The sequence below is a fragment of the Pelobates fuscus genome, chromosome 3, assembly GCF_036172605.1.
Source record: "Pelobates fuscus isolate aPelFus1 chromosome 3, aPelFus1.pri, whole genome shotgun sequence".
Classification (NCBI taxonomy): Eukaryota; Metazoa; Chordata; class Amphibia; order Anura; family Pelobatidae; genus Pelobates; species Pelobates fuscus.
Genome location: NC_086319.1, coordinates 373,264,176 through 373,282,496, shown reverse-complemented (window position 1 = coordinate 373,282,496; position 18,321 = coordinate 373,264,176). Strand labels below are relative to the sequence as shown.

Here is an 18,321-nt window from a genome sequence, read left to right as displayed (position 1 = left end):
CCAAGCCACGTTAAGTTATCCTGGAGTCCAAATTAAGATGTACCCTGACTGAATACACTTCAGAATTCTCAAAAAATTGTTCAGTGAGTTACCAGTACTCTCATTCGATTTTGTAATCTTATTGTGCAGTTTTGTCTTATTGGACTGACTTTGTGTTACTGTTTAAATCATTTTGTATTGTTAGGATATATAAAAATGTTGATCTAAAAACTGTTTGTCTACTGTGTGGTGGACCGAATGGTACCCCGAATGGGTGCCTTCACCAAACACGCTCTCTAGCTATCACCGGGACACCAGCAGTGATCAAGTCCCTAGCCTCCACCGCTTGGCCGGGGTCAAATTATCGCTTCCCACCCTGGAACAGCTTCAACAGGTTAAAGCTCTCCTGCAAAGAGTATAGCTGGTCCACCCAAACACTTGTCGAGACTGAGTTTTATATATACTTATATGTGTATATTATTATGTACAGAGCCCCCAGCATGGGGTCTCCATACAAGACAAGCCCCTCCCAGATATCTCTTTGCCTGGTAGATAATTGTGTTAAAGACAGGTAAGCTAATTAACTCTAAGGAACAAAGAGGCAAACACAAACACATAAAATACCCCAAGACATCATAAAATATACAGTAACTCCACATTTTATACCTCCTCAAATAGCCCTGATCTAAGCGCCCAAGTTCTCCAAATAGCGCTCAGATCCAGGGAAACGCCACCATGTTAAAGTTTTGACCGGCCGCTCACTAAGTCCTATGCCCAAAATAGCTTCAAGGCATTTGGTGCTTTTGCCGGTCAACTTTCGGGAGCTCCTGCAGCCAAAATACGGGGTGCTCCACCTGGCTCACAGGTAGAGTTCGCTCCCCTTAGTCTCAGGAACCTTCCCTCCAGAAAGCGTTCTCCTGGCGGGTTGCAAATTGGTTCAAAATTCCTGACTAAGTTGTCTGGCAACCACACGTTCACCTCATGCCGAAAACAGTTCCATAACATTCGCGGCTAAGTACTGCTGTTAAGTAACCGGGGTCCCACAGAGTCCTCATTACAAAATTGGCAAAATAGGAGAGCACACCAACATTTAACACTAAACAATTACACACACCTTGCACCCATAATGGGCACAGGGTGACTTAAACATAGGGGTCATTGAGGTATCTAATTGAAGTGTCCATCTTATGTTCCCAGTGATGGTGACTACAGTCACACACACATACATTTCTGATGAAGTGACCCACTACAGAAAAAACTGGGACACCATTAGACATGTGCAATTCGTTTCATTCCGAATGTAAATTCGGACGAATTTCAACAATTCGGATATTCTGATGCTTCCGAATGTCCGAATTTAGGAAGTGCCGAACCGAATTGCCGAATTTACGAAGTGCCAAACCGAACCGGCGAATTTCTGAGAGTGCCTAAGTGTTTCGGTTTTCTGAAAAGTGGCAAAACAAGAGAGGGAGGGAAAATTACGTTAATGATGACAGGAATCTAACCCTATCTCTCAAAGGTTCAAAGGTTAGGGGTGGGGGTAGAGGTAGGGTTAGGGGTAGGGTTAGGGAATTGCTGAAGTCCCGAATTACGGAAGTGCTGAACCGAACCGTAGTGCCGAACCAAACCAAATTTTTTGCCCATGCACATCCCTAGACACCAATGCACTAGTAGCTGTTTGAGTGACAGCCATTAGAGATGGAAGAGGTCCGTTAAGAAGTCAATGAAAACACACCGCTTAGTAAAGCATACCATCTTCCTGGGTGCTCCCTCTCTCTCCCTCTGACATTCTGTTATTTCTCTTCTGTGTTTTTATTATAAGCTTGTTTGTGTAGGGACTTCTTTACCTCCTGTCTCTGCTATATTCCATATGTAATAACATGTTGTCAAATATCCTCATTTTATAATTGTAAAGCACTGTGGAATATGTTGGTGCAATATAATAATGCCCATGCTAAATAATAACGCCCATGCAGCTCAATATAAACACTCCCTTTTCTTTTTGCACCAAAACCACTGCAATAAAGGAAAACTATAGTGTATGAAACATGGGGGGGTTGGATGGGGTACATTGGCGTTGTGGCAGGCTTATGCAATGTATGATCATATAATGTAACTAAATCCCCATTATTTTTTGCCTAGATTAGGTGTTTTAAAAAAAAAAAAAAAAAAAAAAACCTTTAGAAAAAACTTTTTAAAAAACTAATACAATCGGTCAACATTGAAGTTGCTGTTTAGTAGATAGGAGAGTGCGCTGGATCTTGTGTATTGTTTATTGGAAAACTATAGTGTTAGTGTGATGTAATTCCAGTAAAATACAAGTTTAGCAGGCTAAGATTGCCACAAGGCATATGTATGTATATGTGTTTGTAGTATCAGTTAGTTAATAACACGTAGCTAAGATACTGTCATCACTGTACTGACCAGGTGCAGGAATGTAAGAACTGGAATTACGCGTCCCTCTCCTTTGTATCAGATGAGCCACGTGGTTAGACCGGATGGATGAGTTTAGACTCTATTCATTAAATAGGTTAAGGGTATGTGTGGGTGTAGTTAATTGTGGGAGGAGCTACAGTGCTATATAAGGAATGTACTCTATGTATTCAGTACTCAGACTTTGCTGTATTTTGGTGACGCTAGTCCCTCTGAGTCCCGATCGGTGATCCAATTAAGAATCTCTTCCTTCCTGAAGAAACCTGTGTCCATCTCTCTGTGCTTGGCTTCCGTCAGTTTCTCCGGTATCATTTGGTGCATTGGCCGGGAAGCTCATCGTTCAACGGTAGCTGAGAGGCAGAGGCGTGAGACGGTCTATCTTTGCCCACGTTCTCTACGGCTGCACCCCTGAACTTCTGCGTGGACCTCCCTTCGTCTCGGCGCCACTGGTCTGTTGTCCAGGAGATCATCGGCCTCTACGTGAGAAGTGCTGGGGTGTCCCCGTCGATGAGTGTGAACTCAGGTTCAGGAACGAGGAGGTAAGATAACTGCTGTTTTAGACGGCAGGACCCGCTAGGGGTATACCGATTGTGCGGTAGGCCCAAAGGGGTTTTTGAATCTGTATCTGCCCCCTCTGTCGGAGGGAAGGAGCGAAGGCGCACCGCTCGATCGAACGCTCTTTAGTCAGACCGTTTGATTTGGTTAGTCAGGCGGGGTCCTGGTGTAAATAGCCCTAGCCGGACACCGGTGTCTTGTCTAGACTAGCGTTCTAGGGTGTATATTACGTTCGCTAGGTCGGAGGGACCGGGAGACTAAGCGGCGCCTGTGTAAATTCGGTTCGCTAGTTCTCATCCTATCTGGGCTAAGTGGGAAGGCGTGTAAATTTGGAACCCACTAGACTTTTGATAGTACGACTAAGAGGCGCCTGTGTAAATTCGGATCTCTAGCTCGTTGTATAGTGCGACTAAGAGGCGCCTGTGTAAATTCGGATCTCTAGCTCGCTATGTATATGTGGTGATTGGGCAGTGTGGCTAACCAAAACGGGTGTATATAGTTTTAGGTAGTCCATTCAAGGTACTGGCCAATAGTTTAGTTGGGAATTGTAAATGTGTTAACGATTGTTTTAGTAAAGTGTATATCTTGTTAGATAGCGCGAGCTCAGCCGTCTAGCGAGAGTGTTAATAGTGTGTTGCTGTATTATAGTGCACGGTACCATAACCCTGTATATTTACTGACACTGTATAATAAGTACTAATCATTGTCGTCCATTGCATGTTTAACACCATAACCACTAATAATTGTATTGTGACCTTAACTTGTGCTTTGACCTATGCTAACCGTACTGTAACCGCTATTTGTAAAAGACGATGTTACTGGGGTGTGTTATAGACGGGTAATTCGTATATAGAGAATTATAGCGTGGGTGACTGTGTAGTTACGCCAAAGGGCATAATATTGATTATATAGTGACTGGTGTAGCAGCTGTGTGTGTATGGGAATTCCCTGAGTGTTTATTGTTATTGTGTACGTTTCACTTGGTAACCATACCACGTGGTGCTGTTGCCAGAGGAAACGGGTGTGACTGTTGAATAGTACGCGTGTATAGTAATCGTTGTCGACGACGTTCCACTGTTAAATATGGGTGCGTCGCAGTCAACGATTCCGGATCCCTTAGGATGTATGGTTAAGAATTTTAAAAAGGGATTCAAAGTTTGTGATTTTGGGGTTAAGATGTCCCCTGTACGTTTGGTCACTTTGTGCACTAGGGAGTGGCCTACTTTGGTTGCGGCATGGCCGCCACGTGGCAGTTTGGATCCAACTCTGGTACAGCGCTTACACGTGGCTGTATCAGGTAGGCCTGAACTTTACGGCCAGTTTCCTTATATTGATTGTTGGAGACAGGCCGTAAATGACTCGCCAAAATGGCTCCAGACATGCCACGAGGAGCAGTGTCGCCTCATGGTAGCTAGGACTTGTTCGTCCACTAGGACTGGTGTTAGGCCCATTTTGGACACGCCCCCTGAGTCCGAGATCCCTTTGCCGCCCCCTTACTTTCCGTTAAGAAGAAGTGACGCAAACGCAGGAAGTCCGGCACCCCTCCCCTCATTACCCTCATCCACTTCCGCTTCCTCCTCCAGTACAGGATCCACCCCCCCTCATACTAAATCTCCCCTTCCGGAACCAGAACCCACCCCCATTAGAAACGAATATCCTGATTTGGCGCCACTTCAGACTTCCGGTCAAGCTTCATCTAGCTCGGCCCGAAGTGTTCTATTCACTACCTTTTCCCAAAACCAACCTCCCACATCCCCATACCCTATCTCTCCCCGACCGGAACCCATGACTGACGCTTCCCTACGTAGCCCCATCCAAACCCGACAGTTGACTGGTGCCCAACAATTAAAGCACTATCAGATGCCTCTTCGCTTAAATCCCGGGTCAGCTTATATCGATGCCGCAGGTCAAATGGCACACGCTGACCCTGTCTTCGTATATGTCCCTTTCACCACTACCGACCTTTTAAACTGGAAGACCCATAATTCCTCGTATACTGAGAAACCACAAGCCATGACTGATCTGTTCACCTCAATAGTACAGACACATAATCCGACATGGGCTGATTGCCAGCAGTTATTAATGACTTTATTTAACAATGAGGAAAGGACAAGAATAAATCAAGCAGCCATTAAAGCATTAGAGGATAGAGCCCGTGCTTTGAACCAAGCTAATCCAGCAGCATGGGCCGCAACACATTATCCCAACACTGATCCCGATTGGAACGTAAATGGTGCTGATATGGTTCAACTCAGAGCCTATAGAGACGCTATAATTGCTGGCATGAAAGCCGGAGGAAAGAAAGCCATTAACATGTCGAAGACAGTTGAGGTGATCCAGAAAAGCGATGAAGCGCCCAGTGTCTTTTATGACCGATTATTGGAGGCGTACCGCTTGTACACCCCCTTTAATCCGGAAGACGCAGACAATTCCCGAATGGTTAACTCCGCCTTTGTCAGCCAAGCTTACGGAGATATTAAGCGCAAGCTACAAAAGTTAGAAGGGTTTGCAGGTATGTCAATCTCCCAACTAATGGAGGTAGCTAATAAGGTCTATATGAATAGGGAAACAGAAAGCAAGAAAGAGGAGGAGCGCAAGATGCGTAAAAAGGCTGATATGCTAGCGGTAGCGATCGCAGGCGTAGATAAACGGGGCCCAGATAGAGGCAATAATAGATGGAGTAGGGAGCCTTTGAGTAGGGATCAGTGTGCGTATTGCAAGGAAGAAGGGCATTGGAGGAACGAATGTCCGCAAAGAGAGCAGTACGAGAGAGACCAACCCAGGGCAGGCTACGGAAACTTTAGAGGCAGAGCGAGAGGTAGAGGAGGTCCCGGAGGGAGTAATGGTTATAGAGGGAGTAATGGGAACAGAGGAAGTGTTAGGGAAGACAGATATATTCCAGCAGCGCAAAGGTCCCGCGATAGAGAAGGTAGGGACTTCGTAGGATTGGCTGACACGGTCATGGAGGACTATTGATACCGACCGGGCTCCATCCCCCTTGGTCGAGCGGAGCCTATGGTCGATGTATCAATAGGGGGGAAAAGGAGTGCGTTCATGATCGACACTGGTGCTGAACATTCAGTGGTGACTAATCTAGTTGCTCCTCCATCTGGAAGGACTATTACTGTGATAGGAGCAACTGGAAGAAGTGCTGAAAGACCGGTTCTTAAAAGTCGACTCTGTACATTGGGAGGCCACGTAGTAAAACACCAATTCCTTTATATGCCTGAATGTCCAGTCCAATTGCTGGGACGTGATATGCTATCCAAATTACAAGCGCAGATTACGTTCCTACCAGATGGAACAACATCTTTAAAGTTTAATGGACCTTCAGGTATTATGACTTTATCCGTACCAAAGGAAGAAGAGTGGCGACTTTATACAGTGTTGACTAGCCAAAACCCTAGGAGTGATGAGACATTGTTTAACATACCAGGAGTTTGGGCAGAGAACAACCCACCAGGACTGGCCCGCAATATTCCACCAATAAAAATTGAACTGAAACATGGGGTTTATCCAGTGAGCCTAAGACAATATCACATTCCGCAGAAGGCTAAGAAGAACATCCAATCCTATCTGGATAAGTTCATACGGTATGGTATCCTAAAATTCTGTACTTCCCCCTGGAACACCCCATTGCTGCCTGTTCAAAAGCCCGGCACAGATGAGTATCGACCTGTGCAGGACTTAAGAGCAGTCAATGATGCGGTTGTTAGCATACATCCAGTTGTACCCAATCCATATAACCTGCTTGCTTTAATTCCGGGCGGGGCTACTTACTTCACAGTCTTAGATCTCAAAGATGCCTTCTTTTGCCTCCGAATTGCCGCAGAAAGTCAATGTATTTTCGCTTTCCAATGGGAGAACGCTGTAACGGGCTCAAAACGCCAAATGACTTGGACAAGACTGCCCCAAGGGTTTAAAAATTCACCTACCCTATTTGGTTCAGCCCTAAGTCAAGATCTATTGGATTTCGAGTCCATCCCAGGAGAGTGTGTATTGTTACAATATGTAGATGACTTGTTGATAGCAGCAGTTACAAAAGAAATCTGTCAGCAAGCAACGCACGATCTACTACACATTCTCTGGAAGGCAGGATACAAGGTGTCTAGAAAGAAGGCTCAGTTGTGTTTGCCAACTGTCAAGTATCTAGGATTCCATATCTCTGAAGGTCAAAGAATTATGGGGCCAGAGAGAAAAGAGGCTGTCTGCCAAATACCAATACCCAAGAATAGAAGACAAGTGCGAGAATTCTTGGGGGCAGCAGGCTTCTGTAGGATATGGATTCCCAGCTATGCGATACTGGCAAAACCTCTGTACGCAGCTATCAAAGGTACAGAGCACGACCCCTTCCTATGGACCCAAGAACAGCAAACGGCATTTGAAGATGTGAAGAAGGCTTTGATGAGTGCCCCAGCATTAGGTCTACCTGATCACACACGACCATTCTACCTGTATGTACACGAGCAAAGAAGAATGGCTGTGGGAGTATTGACACAGTACTTGGGATCATGGCAAAGACCTGTTGCCTACATGTCTAAACAATTGGATGCAGTGGCCAGCGGACTTCCACCTTGTCTAAGAGCCGTAGCTGCAGCCGCCCTGCTAGTAGCTGAAGCCGATAAACTCACTCTGGGTCAAGAACTTTATGTACGAGTCCCACATGCAGTACAGACGTTGTTGGATTACAAAGGAAATCATTGGTTTAGTAATAGCCGTATGACCAAGTATCAAGCAATGTTGTGTGAAAACCCAAGAGTGCATTTAGAGACTGTAAACACCTTAAATCCAGCTACCCTTTTGCCACAACCTACTGAAAGTCAACATGATTGTTTGGAAGTAATGGATGAAGTATTCTCAAGTAGACCAGATCTTCGTGATTTTCCCATCCAGAACCCCGATGTTCAATACTACACCGACGGCAGTAGTTATGTGAAAGAAGGGATCCGCTATGCAGGATATGCAGTAACAACAATAGACAAGGTGATAGAAGCTCGGCCACTGGCGAAAGGAACATCAGCACAAAAGGCAGAATTGATAGCACTGACACGAGCGTTACAATTGGCTGAAGGTTTAAGAGTAAATATCTATACGGACTCTAAGTATGCGTTTTTAACCACTCATGCCCACGGAGCTTTGTATAAAGAAAGAGGACTACTGAATTCAGAAGGCAAAGAAATCAAGTACGCAGCTGAAATCCTACAACTATTGGAAGCAGTGTGGGAGCCGAAAGAAGTCGGTATCATACATTGTCGAGCGCATCTGAGAGGAGATGGTGATGTAACCAAGGGAAATCGGATGGCAGATAGTGCAGCTAAGCGTGCTGCTGAATCAGGAAGACAGGAGTATGTAGGGCATATAGCTGCTCTTATACCAACTCCACTGTCCCAATGGACTCCAGTTTATACAGCTCAAGAAGAGGAGTGGTTAAAGACTGAACCGGGAAAGTATCTGGAGAACAAGTGGTATCAGCTAGAAGATGGAAGAATAGTTATACCAGCATCGCTAGCGGTAGAAATTGTCCAAAATTATCACAACGGGACACATTCTGGGAGAGACAGTACTGAAGAATCTCTTAGAAAACATTTCTACATACCAAGATTGTCCAAACTTGACTCAGGCCATTGTACGCAGATGTGTAACGTGTGCTAAGAATAATGCAAGACAAGGACCAGTAAAGCCACCAGGAGTTCAGTTTATGGGGGGACTCCCCATGTCCGATCTACAAATAGACTTTACAGTGATGCCTAAATCGGGTGGACATCGTTACCTGCTGGTAATTGTGTGCACCTATTCTGGCTGGGTAGAAGCATGTCCTACTCGTACAGAGAAAGCAGGAGAAGTTGTGAGATTCCTGCTACGAGAAATAATACCCCGATATGGACTACCCTGTTCTATAGGATCGGACAATGGTCCAGCTTTTGTTCACCAGTGCCTACAACAACTGACTCATATGCTTGGTATAAAGTGGAGGCTTCATACTGCATATAGACCCCAGAGTTCTGGTAAGGTAGAGAGAATGAATAGAACTATAAAGAACCAGTTGGCTAAAATGTGTCAGGAAACCCAACTTAAGTGGAACGTTCTCTTACCTATAGCCTTATTGCGAATCCGCAGTACCCCTACCAGAAGGATGGGCCTCTCTCCTTTTGAAATCATGTATGGGCGACCACCTCCCGTACTTGGTAACTTAAGGGGGGACTTGAGTCAGTTGGGAGAAGGAATTACCCGGCAGCAGGTTGTAGAGTTGGGTAAGACTATGGAGGAGGTACAGAAATGGGTACAAGATAGATTACCTGTGAATATTTATCCCCCTGTTCATAGTTATCATCCAGGAGATCAAGTGTGGATTAAAGAGTGGAATAATGTACCGTTAGGGCCCAAGTGGAGAGGTCCTTATGTTGTTCTTTTGTCTACCCCTACAGCAATAAAAGTAGCAGAAGTGACTCCGTGGATACATCACTCCAGGGTTAAACCAGCAGCAGTCGATTCTTGGCAAGTTACAGCAGATCCAGAGAATCCCTGCAAGATCCGGTTAAAACGTACTACTCAGTCGGAGTAACGAGGAATTATTGTGGATTACAAATTTTATTGTTACAGGTGTGAGTGAGAAGGCCATAATAAAGCCTGTCCGCTTACCATCACATAGTGTATAAGCCAGGAAAGTCTCGAAGGGACACCTGTGAAGACGAGCAGAACTCCATTCCCTGCAGCCCTCACATCCTGGAAGCTGAGGTTCCATCGCACGGACGAAGACTGAGGATGACGGCGAAAGATGTGCTTTTGATTGTGTTTATTTACATGTGTTTTTATATTCAGGAAGGTAGAGGTACCGACACTCCTAGCTGTGAGGTATGCATTAAGACTACGAGAACAGGTAACCATATTTCCCAAACCCTAATCTGGCATTCACAATACGAGTGTAAAGGAGATGTATCGAGATGTAGATACTTAAATATAGAATATAGTGTGTGCCATTTAGGAGTAGGAGAACCTAAGTGCTTCAGTCCGGAGTATCAACCTCGTACAATTTGGTTGACTCTCAGGAATGGAGATCCTCAAGGGACCCTAATTAATAAAACGGTGTTAGAATCCGTACATTCTTCGGGTGTTCTGCTATTTGATGCGTGTAAAGCGATATCGAGTGGTAGAAAGCCGTGGAATGTATGTGGGGATCTTAGATGGGAGAGGACGTATGGGTCTAACGATAAATATATTTGTCCCAGTAGCAAAAATAAATATGTAAGTCCTAGATGCCCAAATAGAGATTATAACTTTTGCCCATATTGGTCTTGTGTGGGGTGGGCAACTTGGGGACAGACAGTAGACAAAGACATGATAGTGACTAAGTTGCCGACTAGCCCTTATTGTAAGTCTATGGAATGCAACCCAGTCCATATACTCATTAATAACCCCGACAAGTTCTTAGATAAGTATGGAAATTTATTTGGGTTTCAAATATACGGGACGGGTTTAGATCCTGGGACATTATTGTTTATAGGAATAGAGACTGATACGGTATCCTCCCAGACTCATCAAGTATACCATTCCTTTTACGAAGAGATGAGTATAGATAATAAGATCCCCCATAATGCTAAAAACCTGTTCATTGATCTAGCTGAAAGTATTGCCGGTAGTCTTAATGTTACCAACTGCTATGTGTGTGGAGGTACTAACATGGGAGACCAATGGCCTTGGGAAGCAAAGGAGGTAATGTCCGGTTCTGAGGCAGTTGACCAATTAATATCTACACAAGCCGATTATCATATGAGTGTTAGAGGTAAATCTGAGTGGAGATTAAAGACCTCCATCATAGGTTATGTTTGCATAGCAAGGAAAGGAATAATGTATAATACTTCTGTAGGAGAATTAACTTGTCTAGGGCAAAAAGCTTATGATGATGATACAAAGAATACAACTTGGTGGTCGGCTTCAAATGTCTCAGAACCATCTAACCCGTTTGCTAGATATGCCAATTTAAAGGATGTGTGGTTTGATCTATCCATCACATCTACTTGGAGAGCCCCAGCAAATTTGTACTGGATCTGTGGTAAGAAAGCCTATTCGGAGCTGCCACAGGACTGGGAAGGGGCATGTGTGTTGGGTATGCTCAAACCATCCTTCTTCTTGTTACCGATTGAAACAGGTGAGACTTTAGGTGTTAAAGTGTATGATGTGAATCATAGGAAGAAAAGGGGACCCATAGAGATAGGCGCCTGGGAAGATAATGAATGGCCTCCCCAGCGTATTATAGATTACTATGGGCCAGCCACGTGGGCTGAGGATGGTACCTTTGGTTATAGAACCCCTATTTATATGCTCAACCGTATTATAAGGTTACAGGCGGTGGTTGAGATTATCACAAATGAGACATCACAAGCGCTCAATCTTCTAGCGAAGCATAACACCAGGATGAGGACAGCAGTCTACCAGAATAGATTAGCCTTGGATTACCTTTTGGCAGTAGAGGGAGGTGTATGTGGGAAGTTTAACCTAAGCAATTGCTGTCTTCAAATAGACGACGAAGGGCAAGCAATAGCTGAGCTTACTAGCCATATGGTTAAACTAGCGCATGTGCCTACTCAGGTATGGAAAGGGTACAATCCAAGTAGTTGGTTTGGTAGCTGGTATGAGTGGTTTGGAGGGCTTAAGGCAGTGGTAGGTGGAGTCCTACTGATTTTACTGTTGTGTCTACTCCTACCGTGTCTTATACCCTTAGTAGTTAGGTCTGTGCAAAGCCTGATAGGAAGTATAGCAGAGAGGAAGGCTGCTGCACAGATAATGGCGATATATAAGTATAAGGCTCTAGATCAGGGAGAACCAATGCAAGAAGATGAATGTTGAAGATTCACATCATAAGATAAGTCTGGTCTGGTTCATGGTAACCTGAGGTATATGCAAACCAAGGTTAAGTGATGCCTCAAGTAATTGTGAAATATCAGAGGCATCAAAGGGGGGAATGTGATGTAATTCCAGTAAAATACAAGTTTAGCAGGCTAAGATTGCCACAAGGCATATGTATGTATATGTGTTTGTAGTATCAGTTAGTTAATAACACGTAGCTAAGATACTGTCATCACTGTACTGACCAGGTGCAGGAATGTAAGAACTGGAATTACGCGTCCCTCTCCTTTGTATCAGATGAGCCACGTGGTTAGACCGGATGGATGAGTTTAGACTCTATTCATTAAATAGGTTAAGGGTATGTGTGGGTGTAGTTAATTGTGGGAGGAGCTACAGTGCTATATAAGGAATGTACTCTATGTATTCAGTACTCAGACTTTGCTGTATTTTGGTGACGCTAGTCCCTCTGAGTCCCGATCGGTGATCCAATAAAGAATCTCTTCCTTCCTGAAGAAACCTGTGTCCATCTCTCTGTGCTTGGCTTCCGTCAGTTTCTCCGGTATCATTAGGAATACAAAGATGTATGCCTAATACTAGAGGAATCGTCTGCCCACCCCCAGCATTGTAAAGGGTTAAAAAAACTAAACTTTTGTTCTTTTTACTTACCTGACTCCGGAGCCAAAGTTCCCAAGTCGCTGGGTCATGTCCCTAGACTGCCGACGTTAGCCGATGGGTGAATCTAAAGGTTAAAGGGACACTATAGACATCAAGACCACCACTTCATCCCATTGAAGTGGTCTGGATGCAGGGCCCCTGTCCCTCCTAGTACTGCAATGTTTATATTGCAGTAGTAAAACTGCCACTAGTGGTTGCCTACCAGAGACGCTTCCTGGAGTTTAACTTTCTGAAACAACATTGGACATCCTCACCCCATAAGAAAACCCCATAGAAAGCAACTGAGGCAATGCTTTCCTATGGGGAAAACCTAATGCACTCTAGGCACATGTGCATTAGGGCACCGGCATCGGATGACGTTGGAGGACGCAGACCATGACACCGTGGTAAGTTGATTAAAATGTTATTTAACCCTTTACAACGCAGGGAGGGGGGCTGCAGGGGCTGTGTAACGCGTTTGTCTTAAGAATTAATCTTTGTAAACCTAACACAAAAAAGTTCATTTAAAGGGGCAGGAGCACTGCACCAACACCACTTCAATAAGATGAAATGGTCTGGGTGACCATGCGGTCCCTTTAATATAGCTGCAGTGATGATGGTGCCTAGTGTCCCTTTAAAGGCCAACTATGGTAAGCAGCAGAGAGGCAGCAAGACCGCGCATGCGCACTGAGATACAGACCCCTCCCCCCCGCACGTGCCCCGGATCCAATACACGTCAGGTGATCGCGAGACCCGCAGGAAGCAGATGCATCGCATGCGCAGTACAGTTAGCCAGCGCTTGCCCCGGACTGCGCATGTTCCGCCCAGCAGCGGCGCTTTATCAACAGTGCGCAAGTCCGGCTGCTCTCGGTAACCCTCCTCGCCCGTGACGTCACTGCGCCGGAAGCCTCCAGGTCGGTGTCTCTCGGTGGCGTCGATCCGCATACAAAGGGGGAGGCATCTGCTATCGCTTGGTACAGGCCGGGCGGAGAGCTCGGGCCCCGGGCATGACCTCGCTGTCTCCTCGGGCCTCCGCCGGGCGGAAATGAGGCCAAGATGTCGGTGTCTGGGCTGAAGGCCGAGCTGCGGCTCCTCGAGTCCATATTCGGGAAGGAGCACGAGAGGTTCCGGATCATCAGCTGGAGGCTGGACGAGCTGCACTGTGTGTTCATCCAGAGCACGGGGGGCGCCCTGACCATCCACTGCAACATCACGGTATGTACCCCCCCCCCCCCCCCCAACTGTGTACACCAACACACCGTACTGACCATCCACTGCAACATCACGGTATGTACCCCCCCCCCCCCAAACTGTGTACCCCAACACCACGTACTGACCATCCACTGCAACATCACGGTATGTACCCCCCCCAAAACTGTGTGTACCCCAACACCATGTACTGACTATCCACTGCAACATCACGGTATGTACCCCCCCCCAACTGTGTGTACCCCAACACCATGTACTGACCACCATCCACTGCAACATAACGGTATGTACCCCCCCCCAAACTGTGTGTACCTCAACACCATGTACTGACCATCCACTGCAACATCACGGTGTGTACCCCAACACCATGTACTGACCATCCACTGCAACATCACGGTGTGTACCCCAACACCATGTACTGACCATCCACTGCAACATCACGGTGTGTACCCCCCGCACCCAAACTGTGTGTACCCCAACACCATGTACTGACCATCCACTGCAACATCACGGTGTGTACCCCAACACCATGTACTGACCATCCACTGCAACATCACGGTGTGTACCCCAACACCATGTACTGACCATCCACTGCAACATCACGGTGTGTACCCCAACACCATGTACTGACCATCCACTGCAACATCACGGTGTGTACCCCAACACCATGTACTGACCATCCACTGCAACATCACGGTGTGTACCCCAACACCATGTACTGACCATCCACTGCAACATCACGGTGTGTACCCCAACACCATGTACTGACCATCCACTGCAACATCACGCTGTGTACCCCAACACCATGTACTGACCATCCACTGCAACATCACGGTGTGTACCCCAACACCATGTACTGACCATCCACTGCAACATCACGGTGTGTACCCCAACACCATGTACTGACCATCCACTGCAACATCACGGTGTGTACCCCAACACCATGTACTGACCATCCACTGCAACATCACGGTGTGTACCCCAACACCATGTACTGACCATCCACTGCAACATCACGGTGTGTACCCCAACACCATGTACTGACCATCCACTGCAACATCACGGTGTGTACCCCAACACCATGTACTGACCATCCACTGCAACATCACGGTGTGTACCACCAAACTGTGTGTACCCTACCAAACTGTGTGTACCCCCCCAACACCATGTACTGACCATCCACTGCAACATCACGGTATGAACCCCCCCCCCAAACTGTGTCTACCCCAACACCATGTACTGACCATCCACTGCAACATCACGGTGTGTACCCCATCACCATGTACTGACCACCCACTGCAACATCACGGTGTGTACCCCCCGCACCCAAACTGTGTGTACCCCAACACCATGTACTGACCATCCACTGCAACATCATGGTATGTACCCCCAAACTGTGTGTACTCTCCCCCCCCCAACTGTGTACCCCAACACCATGTACTGACCGTCCACTGCAACTTCCTGTTATGTACCCCCCAAACTGTGTGTACCCCCCCCAACACCATGTACTGACCATCCACTGCAACATCACGATATGTACCCCCAAACTGTGTGTACCCCAACATGTACACTCTGTAACATCACGTTATGTACCCCCAAACTGTGTGTACTCCCCCCCCCAAAACTGTGTACTCCAACACCATGTACTGACCATCCACTGCAACATCACGGTGTGTACCCACCCACCCCAAACTGTGTGTACCCCCCCCAACACCATGTACTGACCATCCACTGCAACATCACGGTATGTACCCCCAAACTGTGTGTACCCCAACATGTACACTCTGCAACATCACGTTATGTACCCCCAAACTTTGTGTACACTCCCCCGAACTGTGTACCCCAACACCATGTACTGACCATCCACTGCAACATCACGGTATGTACCCCGCTGTAACCCCAAAACTGTGTACCTCAACATGTACACACTGCAACATCACGGTATGTACCCCAAACTGTGTGTATCCCCCCTGTACCTGCAAACTGTGTGTACCCCCAACACCATGTACTGACCATCCACTGCAACATCACGGTATTTATCCCCCCTGCACCCCCAAACTGTGTGTACCCCAACATGTATACACTGAAACATCATAGTGTGTATCTCCCTAAACCCCCAAATTGTGTACCCCAACACCATGTAGTGACCATCCAATGCAACATCACGGTATGTATACCCCCTGTACCCCAACACCATGTACTAACCATCCACTGCAACATCAGTTTGTATGCCCCATATATGCCTGACAATATACATTTATTGACCATCCACACCAAAGACCCATTGATAGTTTAATCCTACATCATGATGTATAAACCCCATATAGATTTTATACATACTGGTCTTCCACTGCACCGTTGCGTATACTCCATGTACCCCAACAAAACTGCATACTATGCACACACTGTCCCCTACAACTATCCACTCTACAACACCTAATGTGTATACACACTCAGGTCTAAATATTGTCTACGTTAGCTTAATTTTGTGTACCACAAGATGTCTCTACATGATGTACGCACTGGCAATCTGCTGCAATGTCATATTGCGCATATCTCACACTAATCCTCCACAGCCACATCATTTGTGTACACCACATACCCCAATTCCCTCTATGCACACACTTTAGCCGTGATAAATTTGCTTGGAATCTTGAAACCAGCTAAGAAAGTTGGGAGCCAGGTTTTTTTTTTTTTTACTGCAAGCTTTATTTTCAACAGCTAAAATATAATTCTTAAAAGAACACTAGCGTTGGGAATACATATTTGTATTCCTAACGCTATAGAGCCCTAGTAACCTAAACGGTGACTAGGGCCCCTTCCGCTGCGAATAAATGGTTAACCATTTATTTGCCTAGCTTAATCCAGCGCAGGGCTTCCTCTGCGCTGTTGACCTCTCCTCCATCGACGATGGCTCCTGAATGCGCATGTGCCTCCAGAGGCGCGTGCATTCAAACCCATCCATAGGAAAGCATTCCTCAATGCTTTCCTATGGGGATATTTTTTGACACTGGTGTAAATCGCAGAAGCGTGGAGGCTGGTTTAACCCTGCAGTGTAAACATAGCAGTTTCTCTGCAGGGTTGAAACTAGGGGGACCTGGTACCCAGACCACTTCATTGAGTTGAAGTGGTCTGGATGCCTATAGTGGTCCTTTAAAGGGACACTATAGTCACCAGAACCACTACAGCTTAAAGGAGCACTATAAGGTCAGGAACATAAACGTTTATTCCTGATCCTATAGTATTAAAAACATCTGACCCGCCCCCTTAAATATAGCAGAATCTTATCTTTACTTCAGTCTGTTGCTGCTGGCTCTGCTTACTTGGCTGACATCACATGAAAGCATTGGATTTGCTGAGCTTGTTGAGAAGGCAGAGCCAGCACAAGTCAAACACAGCCCTGGCCTATCAGCATCTCCTCAGAGAGATGCATTGAATTAATGTATCTCTATGAGGCAACGTTGGTGTCTGCATGCAAAGAATTTCACACTGTGCAGCCGTGCCCCAGGAAGCAACTCTAGGAGCCATCTGAGGAGTGGCCACTGGAGGTATCCCTAGGCTGTAATGTAACTACTGCATTTTCTCTAAAAAGACAGTGTTTACTGAAAAAACCCTGAAAGGATTGATGACTATAGCCTGTCCCTGCAGGCTTTTCAGAGAAAAGGCTTTGTTTACATTGCTGCATAGTAACACCTCTAGTAGCAGTCCTAGTCCAATGTTGTACAGTGTGCAGCACTGGCGTTCAGTTTCTCTACGCTTTGCATGGAGATCCTGAATTTTCCCCATAGTGTCCTATTCCAGCTCCTGGCATCACAGTAGGGAGTGCGAGGGAGTAGAGCAGGAATAAGACTGCACCCACGCCGCCCTCTTCCATTCTCTCTCAGTTGAACAGGCTGACAAACACCAAGGCGCCTGGGATTTCTCAAGCCCTGATCTGCAGTAGCGTTGCTGTATCTCTGTTCTAAATACTCACACTGTCCATTTACTGAAGCAACATGGTGTACCCAATGTACCCTTTCTACACCCTCACAGTATGTACACACTGAACCCTTCACCATTTGCACTCTGATCATCCAACACATTAATGTGTGTACCCCATGTACAACAATGCTGCCGTCATTTTATATCCCTCATGTACCCCACACACCACTGGGATGACCTATAAATGTGCACATTTTTTTAGTTTTGTGCACATGTGCCATTTTCTTAAAGCCGTTCGTGTACACCCTTTATACGGGTCATATATTTGTCACCTCTAATAACCCCTTATGACAGATTTGGACTAAACACAGTACTAGTAGGCTTGCTCTGCGACATTGCAAAATTACACCAGTTCTTGAACTAATCTATTTTGGAGAAGTATAAAGTGGACTACAAAGCGTTGAGACTGTTGCATGTTTAGACGTGCCACAACAAAAGCCAAGAGCATACCTGCTATTAAGAATTTCCGATGCTGAATTCTCACTTGGTTTAGGTTTACCTGCTCACATTTTAAGTTTAATGGCATAGTTAAAGGGACACTACAGTAGGGATCGACCGATTATCGGTTTTACCGATATAATCGGCCGATATTCTGTATTTTCGGCAATATCGGTATCGGCCAATAGGGATACCGATATTGCCGATAATACCTCCCAGGACCGCCAG

The 18,321-nt window shown here is 46.1% G+C and overlaps 1 protein-coding gene across 2 annotated transcripts in view; it reads left to right on the top strand.

The window, feature by feature from the left end:
• The first annotated feature begins 13,269 nt into the window (after positions 1 to 13,269).
• The window catches only part of UBE2Q2 (ubiquitin conjugating enzyme E2 Q2), a 28,430-nt gene continuing 23,378 nt past the window's right edge, over positions 13,270 to 18,321 (top strand). For both annotated transcript variants that reach the window (XM_063449449.1, XM_063449448.1), the window contains exon 1: positions 13,270 to 13,680. In XM_063449449.1, coding sequence (XP_063305519.1) covers positions 13,522 to 13,680 — 159 coding nt within the window. In that variant the 5' untranslated portion in view covers positions 13,270 to 13,521. The remainder of the gene's footprint in view (positions 13,681 to 18,321) is intronic.